Genomic DNA, 22,878 nt, shown 5'->3' with positions numbered 1-22,878 from the left:
TGGAGAGGTGCCAGTTCACCTCCTGGGCACTGCCAAGGTGCCCTTGAGCAAGGCACCGAACCCCCCAACCACTTGAGGCGCCTGTCATGGGCGCCCCCTCACTCTGACATCTCTCCATTTAATGCATGTATAGGTCCCATTTCTGCATGCATGTGTATTTTGGGCCTGTGTGTATATGAAAAACGGAGTGAAAATATTGAATTTTCCCTTGGGGATTAAGAAAGTATATAAAATTTAAAAAAAAAAAAAAAAGTGCCACTTAAGAATACATTTGCAACACAAGTGGTTCTTGATCAATTTATTACGTAAATGGAGAAATACAATGTAATGACCTTTGAGAATTCAAATTTGGGCCTTGGGCCAGTTGCACAAAGCACCTTAAGTTTGCTCCTCAAGTGTGACACTCAAGATTTAGCTGAGGAAATGACTTAAGGGTGTTGCACAGTATCTCTTATAAGGTTTCCTTAATTGAGAAAAGACATTAAGGTATTTGCTGTTCTGAAAGAGATTTTACAGCAGTAAAATTCTACTGTTTCCATGCTTGAACATGCGCTTGTGATAGTCTGGGCTACCTGTTGCCACACTTAAGTATCCTCTCAGAAAGTTGGCCTGATCATAAAAAACTGGCAGACGATAAGAAGACACGAAAACCAGATTGGTTTGAGCAAACTAAAAAGTACATTCACAATGTACAGCAAACATAAAGCAAGGAATGTGGGAGAAAACTGCAACGTTTGGACGGGAACTTAACCACAGTGTTCGCAGATGGGCTCACCGCTGACTTTTGTGCTGATTGGAAAGATCCTGATGCATAAAACCACAGAGCAATCATCATTGTAAAAAGGCTGGAAGAGCGCAGCTTCAGAAAGTCTAGTGATCCAACTCCAGGCATTGAGATAAATTATAACCTCTGGTCAAAGTGCAAAATCATTTGCTCATTATTAAGCGGGTCCATCAGGTTCACCCAGTCACTGGACATTTTTTTTTTTAGGGTGCCTTCATTTTCATCATTAATCACCACAAACTCAGCCATGTTGTTATTGTTGTTATTGAGCAATTCCTTAAGTATAAGACCAAGATAAGGAGAAAAACTTGAGGAAACCTTAAGGAGAATTAAGGAATCAATTTTTATTTGAAGGGAACCTTCAGATTTAAAGGAAAACTTTTCACTTAAGGTGCTTTGTGCAACCGGTCCTAGGTTTATACAATTTTAAACAGTTTGGCCTCTCTGCCTCTGTGTGACTTTGTGTACATTCACTCAGGAAAATTCTATTAGGTCCCCAAGAACATCCTCTATACAAGACTGTACCATAGTGTACTGCATCTGGGCCTGTAAAGGCCACAAATAAGTGGAACACCCTGCCTGTTGATGTGAGGAGCTGCAGCTCTATCAGCACTTTCTGATAGTGTTATTTTCTGTACTTTGTTTTATGCCAATGTTCTATGACATTAATTATGTTTTTTTCACAGAAGCATTTAGTTCTGTCTGTATGTTTTCCACTGCTGTTCAAAATGTTGATCATATGCTGCATCACTGGAGGAACACAAGTTGCTCAATCAATCCAGTCTTGTAACCTGCATCAATATCTTGAAGCACTGAGTAGAGACAACAATCTCTTGTATTGACATTCTACCCTTTCGCCAACCACAGTCCATTAAATCTAATCAGAAAACTAAGAACACACTGTACCAGATCCTTTTTATTGAGTCATAACGACTGTGAACAGTGATAAATACAACATCAGACACTTTGGATTGCCTCTCACCATCACAACAGGGGAAACTGGGTCTTCCAGGAACACATACTTAAAAAGTTTAAGACCACAAGAAAGATCTACAATAAAACAGTCTGGGATAACTTGTACCCCTGTCCCTCAGTTTAATCTCAAATGGCTTCCATTTTCCTTTTTAAGTTTTTATTTTATTTCAGGAGAAACAAGCCAGTTAAGATAATTTGAAAAGGAAAAAAAAACTGTCAAATCAACATGATACTCTGACTTAACATATTAAACAGAGGATTTAACAATATAAACCCCTTCTCGTGTGAAGCTTCTTTTGGGCAGATCAATATTTAATACAGTATCATACAAGACTAAAAGAACCCAGAACAGGGTCATAATCAACTATTTAATAATTTTAATGCCTCCTGCGACCCAACCCTCTAAAGGGGGTCTGAGAAGGAACTTTTAGAAACTCAACAGCTCAAAAACAACTATTTATAGTATTCTGTCATGGTTTCAAAGAAGGTGTCTATTCTCACTCACCTCCTCCAAGTGACCTGTACCCGTCATGTCTTCGCCTTCCTTATCTACCTCAGTCTTTAGGAGCAAATATGAGATTGTTAATGACTGTGTGTCTATTGATAAGATGGCCAAAAACAGTAACAGTTCTTTTACTCCACTGTATTTTATCATAGTTTCCCAAAATCACACTATTCTCACTCACTTCCTCCAAGTCACCTGTGTCTGCCCCTTTCTTTGGCTTCCTTCACTTCTTCTGTCTCCCTCTCTGTCCACTGAGTCCACAAGAGTCAGCATTAGATTATTTGGTAAACTATTGAACACTGTATATCTTTGAACAGCATGGGGTAAATGATGGATAGCTGTAACGTTAGTTGAATGTATGCTGTTGCCCTCTGAAGCTTTAAGTCGATCCTTTCTTATTTACCTCCATGCCTCCTCTGCTGTCATCTATCACAAAAACAAAGTGAACAGACCATAAGGAGTAGTATGTAGTATTTGGTTAATATAGGTCAAGTAAAGTCTTTTTTTTTAAACATAGCACCAAATCAAAACAAAACGTATCTCAAGACATATAGAGCAGGTCTCGACCATACTCTCTTAATTTGCAAAAGTTTGGGCACCCCCTGGTCAAATTTTTTTTTACTGGTAGTAGTTAAGTAAGTTGAAGATGATCTCCAAAAGGCATGAAATTGCAGATGAAACATGCTTTTCAACATTTTGAACAAGAATACCATTTTTTTGTTGTTGTTGTTTTATACAATTTTAGAGTGGAAAAAAAGGAAAGGGGCACCATGCAGAAGTGAGGGCACCCAAAGAGAGTTCTCAGATAACTTTTACCAGGGTCTCAGACCATAATTAGCTTGTTAGGGCTATGGCTTGTTCACAATCATCATAAGGAAAGGCCAGGTGATTCAAATTTCAAAGATTTATAAACATCCCGACTCTTGAAATATTGTCCCAACAATCAGCAGCCATGGGCTCCTCTTAACAGCTGCCTAGCACTCTGAATACTAAAATAACTGATGCCCACAAAGCAGGAGAAGGCTATACGAAGATAGCAAAGTGTTTTTTGAGGTAGCTGTTTCCTCAGTTGGTAATTTAAGTAAGAAATGGCAGTTACCAGGAGCTGTGGAGGTCAAGTTGAGGTCTGAAAGACCAAGAAACTTTCTGAGAGAGCTGCTCATAGGATTGTTAAAAAGGCAAATCAAACACCCATCTGACTGCAAAAGACCTGCAGGAAGATTTATCAGACTCTGGAGTGGTGGTGCACTGTTCTACTGTGCAGTGACATCTGTACAAATATGACCTTCATGGAAGAGTCATCAGAAGGAAACCTTTCCTGTGTCCTCACCACAAAATTCAGCATCAGTAGTTTGCAAAGTAACATCTGAACAAGCCTGATGCTTTTTGGAAACAAGAAAATAGAAAAATGTGGACACAGTGAGCAAAGGTATGTTTGGGGAAAAGTTGGGAGATGCGGAATGCAGAATTTTATAAAACGAACTCTTGTCCAACTGTTAAACACGGGGGTGGATCAATCATGCTTTGGGCTTGTGTTGCAGCCAGTGGCACAGGGAACATTTCAAGGGTGGAGGGAAGAAAGGATTAAGCAAATTCTGGAAGCAAACATCACACCACCAAAAAAAAAGCTGAAGGTGAAGAGAGGATGGCTTCTACAACAGGACAATGATCCTTTACATGCCTCAAAGTCCACAATGGACTACATCTAAGGAGTGAACTGAAGGCTTTGCCATGGCCCTCACAGTCCCCTGACCTAAACATTATTGAAAATCTGTAGATAGACCTCAGAAGATCAGTGCATGCAAGACGGCCCAAGAATCTCACAGAACTAGAAGCCTTTTGCAGGAAGAATGGGTGAAAATCCCCCAAACGAGAATTAAAAGACTTACCTGGTTACAAAAAGCATTTGTGATACCTGCCAAGGGGGGCGCTACTAAGTACAGACCATGCAGGATGCCCAAACTTATACTTCAGGCCTTTTTCCTTTTTTATTTTGAAAGTGTAAAAGATGAAATTAAAAAGTAATCTTGCTTAAAATGTTTAGGAAATGTTTCATCTCTAACTTCATGCCTTTTGGAGATCTACTTACTTAACTATTCACAGTAAACAAAATTTTGACCAGAGGTGCCCAAACTTTTGCATGCCACCATATAGAGACCCAACAATTCAAACTAACTGCCACCAAGAGCAAGCACATTGTGCAACAGTTCAAGAAAAACCTTCCTTTTAAGAGGCAGAAACCTTGTGTAAAACCCAGACTTTGTGGTGACCATCTGCCATCTGACTTCCATAGAAATACAGCTGTGCAACCAGCTACTCATTTTCACTTTTTAACCTCACTCTTCTTCTCTTCTTGTGTTTTTCTAAAAAAAAAAAAAAAAAAAAAAGCCTGATGTCCCTGTTCCTTCTCATGGGTGTTGTAACGACTCAAACACAGGTCTAACCATGGATGCACAACGAGAACTGGATACAGCTTTGAAGACGGGGTCCCGATCATTCCTACGAAAGTTGCTCAGTGGCACATAAAGCCAAAAAAAGGTTGACTTCCGTGTGTAATATTACCCATATCCTCTGCACCCTGAGGGCCCATAGAGCAAGCACACTACAGACTTCTGCCAGCCAAATGGCTAACTTGAGGTTTAGTGCTCTTTTAATTTGAATGAGGATAAAAAATGATTGAATCGTGGGACTCTTTAAGAATTTTGAAATGTTATTAGGCTGAATGGATCAAATTCTAATAGTGACTCATTTCACAGGGGTTGTGAAAATGAAAATGTATCAACACTTCTTTTTCACAATGTAAGTCTATTAGTCTTGTTGTGCCCAATGGCATCACATTACAGACGTGGATATTAACATTACATTGTTTGGCGACTATGTCAAATTGTCTTCAAAGTCTATTGCACTTCCCGGAGACTCAGATCAAATGGATAAAGCATGAAAAATATGGTCTAAGGACTGTGAATATCTTGCTTGAGTTGCGAGACAGCTGGAAGCTAGCATCAGCTGTTTGCCTCCATCACTACAGACCCCACCCACCTCAGCATCACTTCACTGACCAGCTTTTAAATATTACAAAAATCCTAACTATGCACTACATACCCAATATGTGTGCTGTCGTTTATACTTTTGTGTGAATAAACAGTAGCATTTATCTTTTCTGAGGTGAGCTGTAGTTACCACTTCCTGAGAGTCACCCTGCCAGTTAGAGATGTGTAACCATGGTAACCCATTATAGACTCAGCAGTAGCCTACAATCTGTTTTACACAGTAATGAATGACGTTTTACTTTATTATACGGAGCCCCCAAAAGACCTGAGAGGTGATTAGTGATTAGTTTTTTATTTGGTGCACACAAGTTATCTTGGTGCACGCAAGATAGTTATCTTAAAAATATTGCCTTTCTGCACTTTAGGGGCTCCGTATCAATAAGAAATCCAGCACAAACTTTGTCAGAGAAACTTTGTGACTGCGACGTTATTCTGTGCACAATATAATCCAAGGACCCACTACCCGAACAAGCGGTCATTCTCTCTCCTTTTAACCCAGATTTGGAATCTCAATGTACTCTTGTTGAATACGCTCAAGGTTCACAGTTGTGTTGGAGATTAATGTTGATTGGTGCCAAAGTTCCACATTATAAGAGCATGAAAAATAGTCGGAATCTTTACATTACTGGTGGGTGGAAAATTTGATACTTCCTGAATATTGGGGCATTTCCCTAAAAGTGTCCAGAGATTACGGCCCAGCTCCGGTCCATTGACGCTTTCACATAAGCAAACACAGTATGTTTTCATATGGTTTGATACTAACTAGATTTTTTTACTACTGGATTTAGATTTGAGAATGAAATAAAGCACATAAGTACATTCAGATTAAAGGAAAGATGTTTATTTTATTTTTATTTTTGATATACTTTATGTAAGAACAACTTTCTGTACATGTTTTTACAGGCGAATTAAAGGCTTTTAACACCAGGGATGAAAATACTGAATATTTGCTGACATTTTTTTTTACGTTCAAACCATTCACACCTAGGCCAACATGAATATTTGCATTCAGTGCATTCCACTGAAAATTAAAGATTTGCACTGTCACACAATCATCGATTCATCGTTGTTTTTACAATAATAACCCAACAATTAACTCAACAAACTGGAGACAGGCTCGTGTTTTCAAGTTTGCAACACTGTGTATAAAAGTTACTATGTACAAATTGTGTGACAGTATGAAGAGATTTATGACGTTGACATTTGAGCAAACCTATAGCTTACGTAAGCAAAAGGCATTTTATCGGTTGCCTTGTTTTTAACTGGCATCTGAATTTCACAGAAATCAGAACAGCTGTGGGGGGAAAATGCACTGCCAAGGTTTGGTTTTGGTGTGGATGGCTCATAAAGATAGATGGGTTCAAATTTTTAAATTGATGTGTGATTTATCTGCATGAATTATTCGCAGTTGGTCTAAAAAGACCTGAAGGCAGCATATAAATTGCCATTTTGTGAATTAAATGGAAAGTTGTAATATGTAAAGCAGTGTCTTAATGGTTACTCCCACAAAAGATGTTCAGCCAGCTGAAAATATATTGCCTGCTAAAAGCACATTGCTGCTGCTGGGTGAGAGGAGTCGACACATTGACGATCAAGTCTTCTTCAACTTTTTATGATCTTAAAGAGTTTTATGGGTTCTTACGTAATGAAACCTGCTCTATCTATGAAAGACCACATAAACCTTCAGTTCAGGTAAAGATGAGAAATTTAACAAAGTGGAAGAGGAAGGTTTTAATATTTAATGTGAGGCCTGAACCTGGCCAGAGAGAGACATGGATTTGTTTTAGTTTAAGACATCTGAATAGGGTCAAACAGGAAGGAAAGGCTCCCACACAGCACGTGTAGATTGTTCCAGCTAAAGGTATTTGCCTTGTCTTAAAATGTTCGTCAAGCCAACAATTAAAACCACTAAATCATCTCCTTGTCAATGTGAGTTATGCAAACACTGTCCATCTTGAGTTTTGTGTTCCTACTTGCTTGAGGCTGTAATGGTAATCAGTCTGAGTACAGTTACAACACATTAAAGCAGCAGAGAAAGTAAAAAAGTCACTACGCCCACAGTGGAAGAGGACAAGGTCACAGCTGAGTCGTCGAGTAATGAAGAAGAAGGAAAAAGCTATGATGATAACTGCATGTAAAACATCGCCTTCAGGAAATGACAGAGCATTTCTAACATCACTGCTTGGGGTTAAACTGGAACGGAGCCTTCTTGGTCAGTATACAGTATCATTATGTATGTGAATATTGACTGTCAACTAGGCTGTATCACAAAACAATTCCATTGTACATTAACAGTGAATTACATTTTCTAAAACTCTACGCCAGACATTCATCAAATCCCAAACTGGGGCCACTTTCAAAACCATATATCTGATTTCAGGTCACTTTCACTCCTGTAGTTCATTATATTTGGACAAAAAAGGAATATTATTATATTATATTATTATTATATTACACTGGCTTTTTACAAATGAACCAAGAGCTGAAAACATGAAGTCAAACGGAGTGAAAGGTGAACTCATTTTTAGTGATTTCATAGTGTCATCATTAGGCGTGTTTGGACAGGAGAATTTTTTTCATAGCTTTAAAGGTAGGGTCTGGAGGATTTTCCAGTTGCTGTTTGTAAACACACATTAAAATTCGGCCCCTCCTATCAGGCTCAACTCTCCCGGGTGTACGGAGCCCGGAGGTACGGAAGAAGGCTTCACAGAAGAGGTTCAGGCAAGGCTCGTGCAGGTGCACGCTCGGACACGCTCGGGCACGGCTCCTGCGCTCTCTCATTGGCTGGGGAAATCTCCGCCCAGAAGCGGTCCGAGCTCACAAAAACATCAAGCGGTCCGAGCTCACAAAAACATCAAAATACAGTTAAAGGGCAGGAGCTCTGCAAACAGTCACCAGCACACATGAGTAGAAGCCCATAGGTGATGATTAAGCAGGATTTCATTTGTATATGTCTATATTTTGTTTTGTTTGAAAATCCTCCAGATCCTACCTTTAAGAACAAACCTTTCTGCTTAGTCTGCATCACAAGAACTAGCAACGATCATAGTTCTTAGGATGCCATTTTGAGGGACTTTTTTAGCTCCTGTTTCAGAGTACACGCTCTCCTAGCAGAAGAGGAACCAAAAGTGACGTGAAGTGTATGGTGATTGATCCAGACAGCCTAAGTATACATAGACTGGTCGAACACAGCCAATGCAGCACTGGCAAATGTGATTTTCAAAAACCTGTTAACTGTGCCAACAACAGACAACAATAATGGCAAACACCAGCAACAGTGAAGTCCCCACTTTAGAGTCCAGAAGCATATTGCTGCCTCAGTATCAGACTCAGTATCAGGTAATAATGTGAAAAGTTTCTTGTTATAACAAGATGTTTTTTTCGTTTTGTTTTTTTACATTTGAACAAGATATTTTCACATTATAGCGGGAAACTTTTCTTGTAAAAGAAAAAATTCTTGCTATACCAATATATTATTTATAACATTAAACATTTTACATTACGTTGTGATATGTGAAATGTTTTATAACAAGATAAATATTATGTTATTATAACAAGTTTCTTTTTTAAAAAAAGACAAGAAAAGTTTCTTGTTATAACATGAAAATATCTTGTGAAAACATGAAAACCATCTTATTAGATAAAAAATATCGATACAGCATAGTATCGCGATATTTTTGTGTGCCAATACTCTATTGTCACACAGACACCAAGTATCAATTTTTTTATTACATAAATTATTAATATAACAAATATAAATTAAACGTTGGGTAACCTACTAGAATAATATAATCAGGTTTTTTTGTGTGTACTAGATACATTTGCTGCGATAAATTTCAATATATTTTATCGCAATACTCAGCATATCTTAGCACGTTTAAAATTGCAATAATATTGTACCGTGACTTCAGTATCGTGATAATATCGGATCGTGGGGCCTCTGGTGATTCCCAGCCCTACTTGTTATAACAAGAAACTTTTCACATCATTACCTGATATTCATCTTTTTTTTTCCTGGAAGGCTAGCAATATGCTTTTTTATTGCAGAACATATATCATCATTTATCATTTTTAATAATTCTTAAATTGTATTAATAATCTGTAGCACTTTGAGATTGCTAAAATGTAAAGTGCAATACAAATGAAATTTGTTATTATTATTACTATTATCATTATTATTATTATTATTATTATTATCATATATCCGACACTGGAGATACAAAGCGATTTTGACTCACAAAAGCCATTGCAACATATCGTCGCTGTCGCTATGAAGAACACATATCTCCACTTTTGACGATTTTGACTTTCTATGCGCTTTGATGGACACTTCTGACAGTCAATGGAGATACATGTTGAATAGATGATGTAATAAAACATATTTCCATTGGTCATTTGGATACCCAACGCTAACAGTTGCTAGGGAATATTATGGACACTCCATGCACTGCAGGAAGTCAAAATCGGCAATTCCTCCCCAGTGGGCAGCTCTTCTCAATGAGCCCCCAGAACTGTCTGGTCTGAAAATGCCAACTGTTACGTGGGGAAAGATTTTAAAAAATGACAGTAAGTCAAGCTGCACTGAGCCTTATGTGTTTATCCTCTCTGGTGCACAAAGAAACCATACAGAAAAAACAAATAATGACTATCACTAGTATAGACTGAAACTGGAGCGTGTATATTGTAGTAACAAATACGTACAAAGGGAGAAAAATGGCTGTCCTACCATGTTTTTATTCAGGTTAAAAGTACATATTTACTATGACAAGGTACTGTGGTCGGTTGGATTGTTTTGCTTTCACACCATAAATTATTCATGCCAGTGTCCACTTGGACTTTCCTTTGGATTCTCTCTAGCACGGACAAAACAATTGGAGCGAGAACTTCCTTTTTAAGTGGCCTCAGTCTGAACTCTGAAGCAGTTTGTTTGTGGTGTGACAGCCAAACAACCAACCACCTGATTTTATGATGGCTGATGTGGGATTTTAGCACAAACTACTATTAGATCCCTCCACTGCATATCAGCTGTCAAGGAGGCAATCTTGTGAGTAATGTACTGTATATATTCATGCAAATAATTTGGTAACCATGGTAACACAACATATGCATGCCACGATATGAGTGCAGTGATTTTCCCCAATACACTACTCAAAACACAGGTGTGTTGTACTTGTGTCCTCCTCCTATCAGTCAGTGACATCATGAAGCAGACCACAACTAATAGTAACAAATGACCATATGAGCTCGTCTACAGATTGAAAGTGACCTTAGATGACATTTAGAACTAAAAAGTAGCACAGTCATCACTGTCGCTCTGGTGAAAGCTGTGAATACAATAGATATTCTTATGCATTCTGTGGGAAATTTCAAGTGGATTAAATTAGAATTAAATTAAATTACTCCTCATGAGCCCCGCAAACCCTGTCAGGAGTCCTCAGGAGGTCCCTGAACTCCACTTTGCAAAGCAGAGCTGTAAATCCCTTTGGAGCAAGCCAGCCCACAGACTTGTAACTATGTCTGGCTGTGGCCACATCACTAGAGTTCTCAATATTTAACTGATAATGTCTGGCTCAGAAACGGCCCGAGTCCTTGGTCACACTCTGCTGTGCGTCTCAGTAGTAGGTGCACCAGTTGCTGTAATCACTGGGCATCAGGCCGCCAGTGATGAGCAGGATCAAGTCCACGAACCACCAGATTCCCAGGCCTCCCAGGGTGAGCAGCTTCCCCACAGCAGTGCCAGTGTGGCCAAGGCAGAAACGATCAACCCCAAAACAACCCAGGAAGAAGGAGTACAGCAGCGTGGTGATGAAATAGTGTCCAGTGTATCTGTGCAAAAGAAAACATTTAAGGCAATTTAATATCCAAATATGTGCAAAAAATAGATCACCAATATTGAATGTTTGATGTAAACACCATTTAAAGGAGTCCTATTATGCTTTTCCAGACTTTGTGTCTTGTATAAAGTGCTACAGTGAAGCAAATTCATATTGAATGTGGCCAAAGTGTTAAATATTGAGGTGAACATTATGCAGAAGTAATCCCTGTGGGCAAAAACATCAACATTCCTATCCTTCTAATCCCGCTGTTTCCAACTGTTTTTTTTCCAGACAATGGACTTGAGTCACATGACCTGAACTCAAGTTAGACTCGAGTCACAAATATGATAACTTTAGACTCGACTTGACAAAATCAAAAAAGGCTTGGAACTCAACTCTGACTTAAACACTGATGACTCATGACTTCACTTGGACTCGAGCCTTTTAACTTGAAAATACCTGATACCTTCCCCCAAACCCAAAGGTTAAACATATGTGATGTAAAACTGCAACACAAATCAATTCATTTCCTGAATCAGCTGACATTAATGCTATTCATTTCCAGCAAGTCCATACTTAATTCCTCTGATCCACTTTGTTTGAAAAAGCATCCAATCAAGTTGCAGGAGAGAATCATTAAGAACTAACATTACTGAGAACCAGTTGATAAAGAAATGATGCCAAAGATTATCTGTTTACGTACAAAAACTATGCAGTGGTTGACTAAAAACAAATTGCAGTGTGCAAAATGCGCAGGTCAAAAGTTACAGGTAGGGACACAAAAATTTCAACAAACTTATTTTAACTAATGAGTAACATTTTTTTTAAAAGTAATAATGATTTTTTTAATGTAATATATAATCACTCTTTGTTAAAATGGTATTACATGGTGAAGAGTGCATTATGACTTGCTCATGACTCTGGGACTTGTCAGTCTTGACATGTGACTTGACTCAGGACTTGCTTGTTTTGACTTGGGACTTGTGTGCCAAGACTTGATATTTACTTATGACTTGCAAAACAATGACTCGGTCCCACTTCTGTTTTTTTTTCTACTACTGGCTACAGTGTGACACTATTACATGATAAAAATAATAATAATAAAAAAAAAAAGAGCTACATGTAGCCTACGCTGCTACATGTAGCTACATGTTAACACCAGGGAAACATGTAATCTTGGTTGCAGATGTTGTTAATTTCTTCCCAATTTCAGATCATACTCCTGCTGGAACTTGTCCAGTTGAGATTAGAAGCTTTTATTGGTGATATTAGCGTGCTATTCTCACTTACAGTCATTTTCCTGCTGCAATGACGGTGCAGAGACACTGAGATGAGACTCAGTGCTGACCAATCAGAGCAGACTGGGCTTTTTGTAAGGGGGTCTTCAGGAGACAGGCACTAAACAGAGTGTTTCAGATAGAGGATGAATACAGGTGTTCCAGCAAAAACAGTATGAGGAAAATAAAGTTGCTTTTTTTTACATTAAAGCATGTAAACATGTTCTATTAGAAACTTTAAATACAATACTTAAAAAATGAGCTCAATACTGTAGGTCCTCTGTAATATCTTGACTCTCCATTGTTTGTGTATTTTCTGAAGCTGCAGATGTCCAGTGTTAAGTTATGTTACAAAGTAATTCTGCCGGTATTCAAGCAGAAATAAAGGAATTATATGATAATGATGAAACAAACAACACGACTTTATAAGAAGCCAGTTAAACACCTGCAGGTGTGATCTACAGCGAGCGGATACAATAAAAGCAACACCTGTTCCATACAATATAATGGTTGCACGCAGTCTGAACAGAAGTGAATAATATAATCTTCACTAAGGTAGCATTTATCCAAGTGCGAGATAGCAGCAATGTCTTTGTACAGGTGCAGCTTTGATTGTGTCCAGCCGCTGCACCTCTCTCATCTCTATGCAGATACTACGGAGATTAAGCTCATGTGCTGATGAATGCAGAGAGATGCTGGGAGAACATGGTGTACTGTGAAAACATGGCCCAAAAAAAAGTAAAGTCATGGTTTTATACATTTGGAAACATTGCCCTCTGGTGGTGAGATCCTGATACCACAGATCTTCACCTGAATTAGCTGGATCACAATTTCTGAATGTCTTAACTGGATTTGTATTTCTGGAAGTATGTGTGGTGCATATTGCAAAGGTAGACACATCTCAAACAATGAACATGTAAATCTGTGATCATGTCTGAGTTGTCCTACCAGTTTTTCTTAGTGTATGTATGTGTTAGCCTCAGTGCTCAGTCTTATCTATATACACTGTATTCAGTCTCTGCTGCTGTCGTCGACGCATTTCAATGGATTTTAATTACACTGAGAGCTCACATTTATTGTTTACATGATGATCTCGTTGATATGTATCATGTTTTTTTCAACAGGGTCTGTGCCATTACATTTCACCTAGTACTTGGTGTTGCATACAAGCATTCTTACACAAGGATCCTGTTTTATGGACTTCAGCTCGGCGTTCAACACCATCACCCCAGACATCCTTCACACTAAACTCACCTAGCTCACCATCCCAGCGCCCACATGTCAGTGGATCACAAAATGCTTGACAGTCGGGAGGCAGCAGGTGAGGCTGTGGAAAATCATATCCTGCACCCAGACCATCAGCACTGGTGCCAGGGATGGTGATCTCCCCTCCACTGTCCTACCTTTACAACAACTGCACCTTATGAAAACTAACTGTTAAACCCCTGAAGTCTGCATGCTCAACAGCCTCATCTGGCACTGGCGTCTGCAGACAGGAGGTTGAATATCTGGCTCTCTGATGCAGTCAGAACAACCTGGAGCTGAATGCTCTAAAAACTAAAAAACATTTTCCACCATCACTGTACTGAATACCCCATGACTGCTATGGAAACCTTCAGGTTTCTGGGAGCCACCATCTCCCAGGACCTTGTGTGGACTTCAAACATCGACACCGTCAAAAAGAAGGCCCAGCAGAGGATGTACTCAACCTGCCAGACCAGACTACAATCGACAGTCAGAGCTGCAGAAAAAAATCATTGGTGCCAGCCAGCCTGCCCTTCATTCAGGACTTACACACCTCCAGAGTCAAAAGACAGGTGGGTAACATCACTGCAGACCCTTCACACCCTAGACACAACCTGTTTCTGCTTCTCCCCTCTGACAGGTGCTACAGAGCAATGTAGGCCAAAACTAACAGACACAAGAACAACTTTCCACAGACCATCACTGTTATGACCACCACTTCATTTACATCAGCATATAGTGTCAGGAACAATCCCTGTGGAATAACCCTGTTAACACCAAGCACCCACTTTACCAGTAATAATATGTATATATAATACATCACATGGGGACTAATTTGGTGCCAGTCTATTCACTGGGTATCACTAGAGGAAAGGTTGAGCGATCACTGAAGTCAGTGTGATCCACACCCATAGGGACCACTCACTTCTGTACAAAATGTATTGGAAATCCATCAGTTGAGATATTCAGTTTGGCCTCAAACCGAAAATGTAAACCGACACAGCCATCCTAGATCAATGTCACTAGCATGGCTAATAAAAACTGCTTCAGATACACTAGGTCATTAAAACAAACACAATTAAAAAAAGAATATGAACCAATTAAAGTTTCTGGAAGCATTTTAAGACAGATGATCCAGTGCCTCCTTCCCTGCTTCCTCTCTTACTATACTCTTGTTCAAATCACACCCATCTTAAATTTGACCCTTCCTTTTGATCTCAACTACACATCTGTAAAGTTTCATGATTGCATTTTAAATGGTTACGACACTGTCGTGTTGACAAAATCTATCCACAGACCGAACACAGACAGACGTACTCACCTATTAAAAAAAAGACCCACAAAGTGTAAACACATCCAGCTGTCACAACATTGCCATGGCTTGTAAAAATGTTTGTGTATGCTGTCAATTATAGTTCTTAGTAAGAGAAAATGGGAATCAGCCAAAATCTGAATCACCAGGTCAAACTTTTAAAGAATCATAAATCAGAATTGCTGAGAAAAACTGCAATCAACAGTGATGTTTGAGGGGGATTACTTTTGTTTGCATCTATGCATTAGGGTATTTTTTTTTAGGAAAATCCTGGTTAGTAGGCCTATACCTTTAAATCAACACTATTTTACATGAAAGTTTGTGTGACAGTTTTGGCACATGTAGATTGCACAACTGCAACTGTCCAGCAGGGCTCCCTTACTTGATGCATGGCACACTTCCTCTGAGGAATTCTCTGGGTCCAGCACACTCTATATCATCGAGTGCAGTGCAGATAACCGGTGTGTGGTTCACTTCTTTTTGAGTCTGGCCACCCCACTAAAAACAGAAACATTAAATGAATTAGTGCTGGGTGACTGACAACATAAGACTTTCTGACAAAACAAACAACCAAAAACACTTACCCCAACACAACCATGTCCCATCTCCAGAAAGGCACTGTGGTTGCCTGCATGATCTACAGGGTCTTGACAGTAGATGAACTCCTCTGGTCTTTAACACACATGTATAATGAAACACAAAGAGTGAGGGATGTAAGCTATTGTGCAACTGCTGTGAAAATGACTGATGACCAAAAACAGGAAGCTGTAGACTGCATTACGCCAAAGTCCATTCATAGAATCTGACTGTAATTATTAACAAAATGTATACAGGTAGAGCATGACTTCACATGACATTTCAATTACTATGACTTTACAGTAAATTCGGCATACAAGATGGTTTCAGTGCGGATCCCTGTTTTTATTTAGTGAAAAGACTGGTTCACAATAGCTCGTAACTGTTCAATAGAGAGTGATAGACGTTATATTCTGGATGTAGTATTATGAAAGCTGACATTTTGGAAACTGGATCATGGATGTACAAAGGAACATGATTTGATAGATTTCTGAGAGCAGTTTGCTTTGACAGTCTCACATCAGCAGCTGCTCGTAGTTAGCATTAGCTACCGCTAGCATGCTAGCGAGACGACTGTAGCGTTACATGTTACTTACAGATAGCTGCAGAGGACGACCGGTGACGGGGGTCTGTACTCATATTGCTCTGTATAATTCGTACTTTCCACCGGTATTTCATTTTTCACCATTTCTGGCGGCTGGTCGCTGTACGGCAGTGTAGTAGCTCCCTGGACACCATTAGTAGTAGGAGTCTCGACTGTCGATGAGTTTTGGGAGTGAATTCCTTCCAGACATTGTAACAGAATCACCGTCAGTAGCAGCAGGAACTGTCCGCACAGCAGAATATAGCTGACTGAAATCATTGTCACCCTCAAAATACTACGTTAATTCTGATAGACTAGCCATTCGTGGTTAACAGCGTCATTTAGCTAGCTACCGTTACCAGCAAAGGTTTGTTTGGGTCGCGTGGGTATGACGCCATCAAAAGCCGCGTGGATAGTGTTTGTTGTTTTTTCCCTTCACTTTCTTTTTTGTGCACAAATTCATTTACAAAAATACAAACAGATAAATAGACAACAAATTAAACAGTATGAGAGGACAAAAAGTAAAAAAGCAAACTACTACTACTAACAACAGTAATAATAATAATAATGATAATAATAATAATAATAATAATAATACATAGGCTATACATATACATATAGCCTACATATACACATACATTTAACAAAACCAGAGTTTTTGTTATATGCATTCTAATTATTTAATAACTTCAAGGTTTTAATGGCTGTTTTGTTCTTAACATTAGACAACATGGTGCTATATTGCTGAAATTCATTAATAAAGTGTGGAAATATACAACATGTTTTTTCCCAATCTCATCTTGACTGAAATATATCATTACATTAGACTTATTAATTTTAACATTTATCTTAAGTTTCCTTTTTTTTTTTTTTTTTTTAGAAATTTGGCAACTCCAATCCAAAACATTCTGCAGTATATATATAGGGAAAAGAACAACTTAGAAATACTCTCTTTTTCCAGTCCACAGAAATCACACTTATAATCAATATTCAGCTTGAGTCTTAATAACGAAATGTTGTTTACTGTGAATGATTAAGTAAATAGAAGATGAACTGATCATGAGGGTATGAAGCATGAAGGTAAAGATGAAACATTTCTTCAATATTTTAAGCAAGACTACGTTTTAATTTTAATCTTTTACAGTTTCAAAATAACAAAAAAGGAAAAGGGCCTGAAGCAAAGGTTTGGGCACCCTGCATGGTCAGCTCAAAGGACGAGGAAGAAAGTGAGGCGCATTTTGGCAGATTGCTCCCATCCTCTCTTTAGCCATTTTGAGCTCTTGAGGTCTGGGAGGCGCTATACAGTCCCTCCGTCAACTAAAAATGTATTTTAAAATGTACATTAATCTTTCAGTTTATCATAATTTACCAAGGCATAACAGTCAGAATGTGACTGACACATTCTCTAAATACATTCTCTAAAGGTCTTACTTTTCATAGACCTGATAGTTGTGGGGCTATTCTTGATTTATTTTGGGTATATCTATCTAAATGAACCACAAATTCTAGCATTCTACAGTTTAACAGGTTACGTCACTGTTGTCCTTCATATTTATCCAGTTTTAAATGTTTCTTACATAGATTCTTTTTTTTTTTTTTTTTTTTGCTTCTGGGATGTAATGGCAGTTTCAGCTGTTGAAGTGATGCAAATAAGCTTTTTATTTCAAATGTAACTAAAATTGAAAATCAACTCTTTGGAGACATATTTGTAAAGAAAACATGATAAACAATGTTGTCCTTCAAATTTATCCGGTTTTCATGTTTTAGAAATTTGTCTTTAACAGCTTTTGGGAAAAAATGATAGCTTAAGACCACTTTAGTCAAAGAAAATGTTATTTCCATTTGCAGTATTATATTTGGTGGTATGGCTCTGTTCTGGGGCCTCTCTGCTTTCCTAGGCCTCAGAAAGCCTAAGGTGGAGAGAGCGCACCTCTCTGCCCTTCCATGCACCTACATGGAAAGCCTTAGGCAGGAGAGCAACAGCAAAGACCCCCTGGGAACAGAACAGAGCAGCATCAATGACAAACAGAAATGAATTTGATAAATAATTTATTCATTCATTCATTTTCCATAACCCCTGATTGTGTTAGGGGTCGCGGGGGGTACTGGAGCCTATCCAAGCTGACATTGGGCGAGAGGCGGGCTACACCTTTGACAGGCTGCCAGACTATCGCAGGGCTGACATATAGAGACAGGCTCACATTCACACCTTCAGGGCAATTTAGGGTCACCAATTAGCCTAACCTGCATGTGTTTGGGTTGTGGGAGGAAGCCAAAGTACCCTGAGAAAACCCACATGGGGAAAACCATGCAAACTCCACACAGAAGTAAATAAATAATTCAGACACAGCATGAACAGGAGGAGCTGGGGTGAAGGCAGGTTGCAAAGTGGCTTGCATAGGAAGCAGCAACAGTAGGCAGGCTAAAGTAGTTTAAATTGGACGCCTTGAATGAGATTTGCCAATTGGTCATATAGAAATGAATCATGTGATCTATCAGCTGACTCTCTTCCATCAATCAGCTGATCCATCAGTTGACTGGGCTGCCTGAGTTCAACTGATGGAGTTGGGCTTGACATTGTGTCCTGCCTGAACTAACTCAACCAAGGAAACCAGAGGAAAAAAATGAATCTCGTAGAGCATAAATCCATTTTTGTATCTAACATTCTCCAACAGTTTTCATCATGCTGAAACCATAACACAACAAATGTTAATAATGATTTTTTTTTCACCTCCTGCACCCAGGAAGCATCCTGATCAGATCCCTGAACCAGCTCAACTGAAACCTTTCGATGCAAAGGAGCAGCAGCTCTACTCTGAACTCCATACTTAAAAATGATAACAATAATAAATCATTACTTTTTGAACCAGTGAGAAATCATGCAGGGCTGGAACTCCAGAAGCCCCCTAAAACCTAATCAAACAATCCTTATTACTGTGATGATAGTTTATTTGCCCTTTTCCTATTTATACGTAAGCACAGGTGTAAATGAAGACAAGTGGTTGTATTTTGTTTAGGTCAGGCACTTTCAGGCTGGTAAGCCTGTTTTGCATGCTAGCAAGCCAAATATCTGCTGGGTGCCCTGTGTGAGTAATAAAAAGAAATTGCAAAGCATCAGCTTTAATGTGCTACCAATCAAGAGTTTAATGATTAGGCCATTCCTGGTGTTGTTAAGCCTAATTATCATAAATTTAAATGGGACATTATGGAAAAGAAGGTACATTGTAAACCCCAATCCACTCATGACACAAGATTTCTAAGTAACGTCTACACAAATGCCCCCGATTGTCAAAATGACATACAAGCTTTATATTCACTTGACACAAAAAGTCATCCCTTGTGAGCTTGACATATTTTTTTTATTTATGTTAAGTCAATCGTTTTTGAGTTTTGAGTTAATTTGACTAAAAATTATCAAGCTGATTTTGCCAAATAAGTTTAAAACAACACTATTGTGCAGTTAACATATTGTGGCATGTTGGGGCTAAATGGGGAGTTTCCCAGCATGTGGAGAGACAATGTGTTTTAGGCCATAAACTGCAGAAAACTGTGTTTAAATGTGTTCTTAATCACTCACGTTACCCATTATGCAGTGTTTAATGTTAATGTATTTCACAGTGGTTCTAATGGGTTACACAATGTTGTGGTAATTTTTGTACCATGAGTTAAGTTGAATACACACTTAAGACCAAAACTCACCGCCAGTTATAGTGAGCATCAAAAATCTGCTCCTAATACTTTAAGTGTACAACTCCACACCAGTGGTGGCAAGACGCACTTTGGCACTTGTGGACAGGTTGCCTCGCAGCACCTCATGCCACTGTCCTATGTAAATGTAAGTGTAGTAGGAGAGGCCAGAGCATTATTTTCCAGTTTTCAGTATTCATATGTGACTTCAAAAGAAAAAAAGAAATCTTACCTGCATCTTTTCAAAGCCAGTCTAGCAGTGAGGGGTCAGGAGTGCACCAGGTGAGAGTCATTTAAAAAATAAGCTCAGGTGCGAGAGGAAGGATAAAACGGAAGTACAATAAAATAAAAGCATACACCTCATGCTGCTAAAGCCTTCATTCATGTTTGCATACAAAGTAAGCGTGTCGCCTATATATGCTTGATTAGTGCTTATCATATTTCGCTTCTTTGCTATTTTTGAATTTTACATCACTAAAGGAGTCATAGTACGACTTTTATTGAGAAACTCTTGACCGGAAGTCACTCTGTAAAGTCTTGCTCGCTTGACTCGCGGCAAAAAGAGTCAGTTCATCACCTGGTGATGGGAGAGAAAGAGTCGAGTCGTCCATAACCAACAATGAAACGTTTAGTAGCAAAGAATATTTTAAGGAGACAATTTTAACGTCCGTCCGCCGTCAGACGTCACAGAGACGGAGCAGTAATGTTGTCACTCGGCAAAGTGCAGTTTTTCTTGGTTTATTTTGACATGACATTACTCGGATATGCTGTGGACGTGATGCATTTACATGGAGACACATGGAGTTTCCAGCGCACAGGTAAGATACGCCTTCATAAAAAATAATGATATATTAATATTATTATATAGTTAATTAAGACTGAAGGGTATTCAAATACAGTAGGCCTACAGTAGTACCGAAGGGAAGAGCATTATAAAGTTTATGGTGGTCACTGACGTTAGCTTACTATTTACTAAGCTCCCCTCAGATTTATTACAGTAAAATTATTTGTTTGTTCAGGAAAAATAGATGGAATGTTGGCCAAAATGAGCTAACAAGTCACATTATAACTTTATTTATGATGATAGCCAAATTATTTCCATTTTTATCTGAGCTCTTTCAATTTATTGATTCTTGCAAATAAACTGAAATCTTTTTTTTTTGTTCTTGTCCAAAACACCTTTTATATCAAAGAGGTGTAGGGTTGCAGCGATATACCGGTTTTTAGGTATATCGTGATGTGAACGTCGATGGTTGTCATATCGTGTACATTTGCTTATCTATGGTATTGAAAACAAAATGCAACCTCCCATTCATTTAAATTATTTTGAGACTATTTACACACACTTCCATTAACAAAATGGTTTCAAGTTTCAGTAATAGTAATTAAACGTTTGCTCAACCAAAAAAACCTTTTCATTTTCATTCCTTTAAGAGTCCCTCTGACTGGCAACAATATGAATTTTGTGATACCACAATACCGTGAAACCGCAATATTTTGTGAGACGGTAACCATACCATGAAAATCTCATACCTTTGCAAACCTAAAGAGGTGTACAACAATTTCCTCACAAGAAAAAACAACATCATGCCAGAGGTTTCATATCTTGTCATTTCAGTGTTCAAAGAAAGTGCATGTCCTTTAAAATATTAAAAGTCTTTGTAGTTTCCTTGTTCCTCACATCTTCAAGTAAGATGCCACACTGCTTGAGTGAAACGATAAATTTAAAGCAGGGTTTGGAGTCAGACTATTTCAATTTATGGATATGGAATTTACCAAGAATTATCAGAAGCTGAATTAACATAGCTTTGTGGTCCATCCCATAGAACACAAAACATTACATCAAATACATTAATCTGGATATTATTGCCCATTTTTCTGTATATAAAGTATTGCAGATCTGTCCAAAATAAACTTGGCTTTTTATCAATAAGAAGTGGATTTTGCAGATGTGAGATGGCCCGGTGACACTGAGTTGTAGTACCAGGGTCTTCCACTGTGGGCAGCTGTTGCAGTACTAAACCTCCATCTGCTCGTGTCGTAACTTACCATGAAAGTTTATGTGATGTGTGTTGAGACTAAAGTTGGTAAAGCTGCAGCTCTGTGTCACTGGAGAACTTTTCTCCAAAACATAATTTTATAGTACACAATTTGTCTTTCTGCTTCTTCTTGTCTCTGAATAAGCTGCATACTGTGACTGCTCCTCTCACTTTGCACATGCCCCCCTGTCATCATCTTGGTCCTTAGGTGACATCAAGAGCACACATTCCTGTCAATATGTGCATACAAAGAATGTCCTCTGTGAGCTGGGCAGTCTTTTGAAAGCACATGTAGTTATGTTGAATCAACCAACAACACACTGGGGGTGGGCGATATGGCCCTAAGATAGTATGACAAATTAATAAAGAAAATGTCTTATTAATTTAAGAACATAGAATTGCAACAAAATAAGTGATATAGTCTTACATGTAAACTTAACAGTTTGCCTTCAAATATTCAGTAAATAAAGCAAATAGCCTAGTCATTTTGTAAACAACAACAGTAACTCAGAGTGAGATTCAGATTCTGTTTACAATATTAATAGTGCAACAAAATAAAATCTACCACAAATTACACATTTAAACAATTCCCAAATACCCAAAAAAGTACCCTGGCATCTACATATATAAATCAACAGGTGATAACCTTCTCTTTTAGCAAAAAATGATTGAGTTGTTTCTTTTTCCACCCGGACCTTTATGCTCTGCCATTTCTCCTCAAATCATCACGCTGTAGCCTGTGACAGGCTGTTATGATACCATAATTACTGCGCATTCAAATATGTGTTATTTTTTTTTGTTGAGCTGCGAGCATCACCTAGGTTTACATAACCAAAGGTTTATTACAATATCACCTGATGACACCAAACCCCATGTGTGCATGACTAGAGAGGAGAGGAGAGGGAGAGCTGCTGTGCTGCTGCCAGAGGAGCTGCTGAATGCTTCCCTCTGAGTAGTAACAGAGTCTGAGAAGTCCGAGGCTGTTCATAAAACATTCAGGATGCTGAGGCCTGATGACCCCACAGTTTA

At 38.6% G+C, this 22,878-nt stretch overlaps 2 protein-coding genes across 2 annotated transcripts in view; one reads left to right on the top strand and one right to left on the bottom strand.

The window, feature by feature from the left end:
- Positions 1-8,512: 8,512 nt before the first annotated feature.
- tm2d2 (TM2 domain containing 2) lies at positions 8,513-16,507 on the bottom strand. The gene is made up of 4 exons (XM_050051515.1): positions 16,137-16,507; positions 15,549-15,636; positions 15,347-15,462; positions 8,513-11,140 (listed from the first exon to the last, which is right to left on the bottom strand). Exons 1-4 carry the CDS (start codon positions 16,400-16,402, stop codon positions 10,927-10,929), a joined length of 684 nt encoding a protein of 227 aa, XP_049907472.1. The 5' UTR covers positions 16,403-16,507; the 3' UTR covers positions 8,513-10,926.
- Positions 16,508-20,563: 4,056 nt separating this feature from the next.
- Positions 20,564-22,878, top strand: part of LOC126394184 (collagen alpha-1(I) chain-like) — a 102,497-nt gene continuing 100,182 nt past the window's right edge. The window contains exon 1 of the mRNA XM_050050874.1: positions 20,564-20,628. Coding sequence (XP_049906831.1) covers positions 20,589-20,628 — 40 coding nt within the window. The 5' untranslated portion in view covers positions 20,564-20,588. The remainder of the gene's footprint in view (positions 20,629-22,878) is intronic.

The sequence above is a fragment of the Epinephelus moara genome, chromosome 8 (assembly GCF_006386435.1).
Source record: "Epinephelus moara isolate mb chromosome 8, YSFRI_EMoa_1.0, whole genome shotgun sequence".
NCBI lineage: Eukaryota > Metazoa > Chordata > Actinopteri > Perciformes > Serranidae > Epinephelus > Epinephelus moara.
Note: the sequence above shows the minus strand (reverse complement) of the source record. Positions and strands in the feature narration are given on the sequence as shown.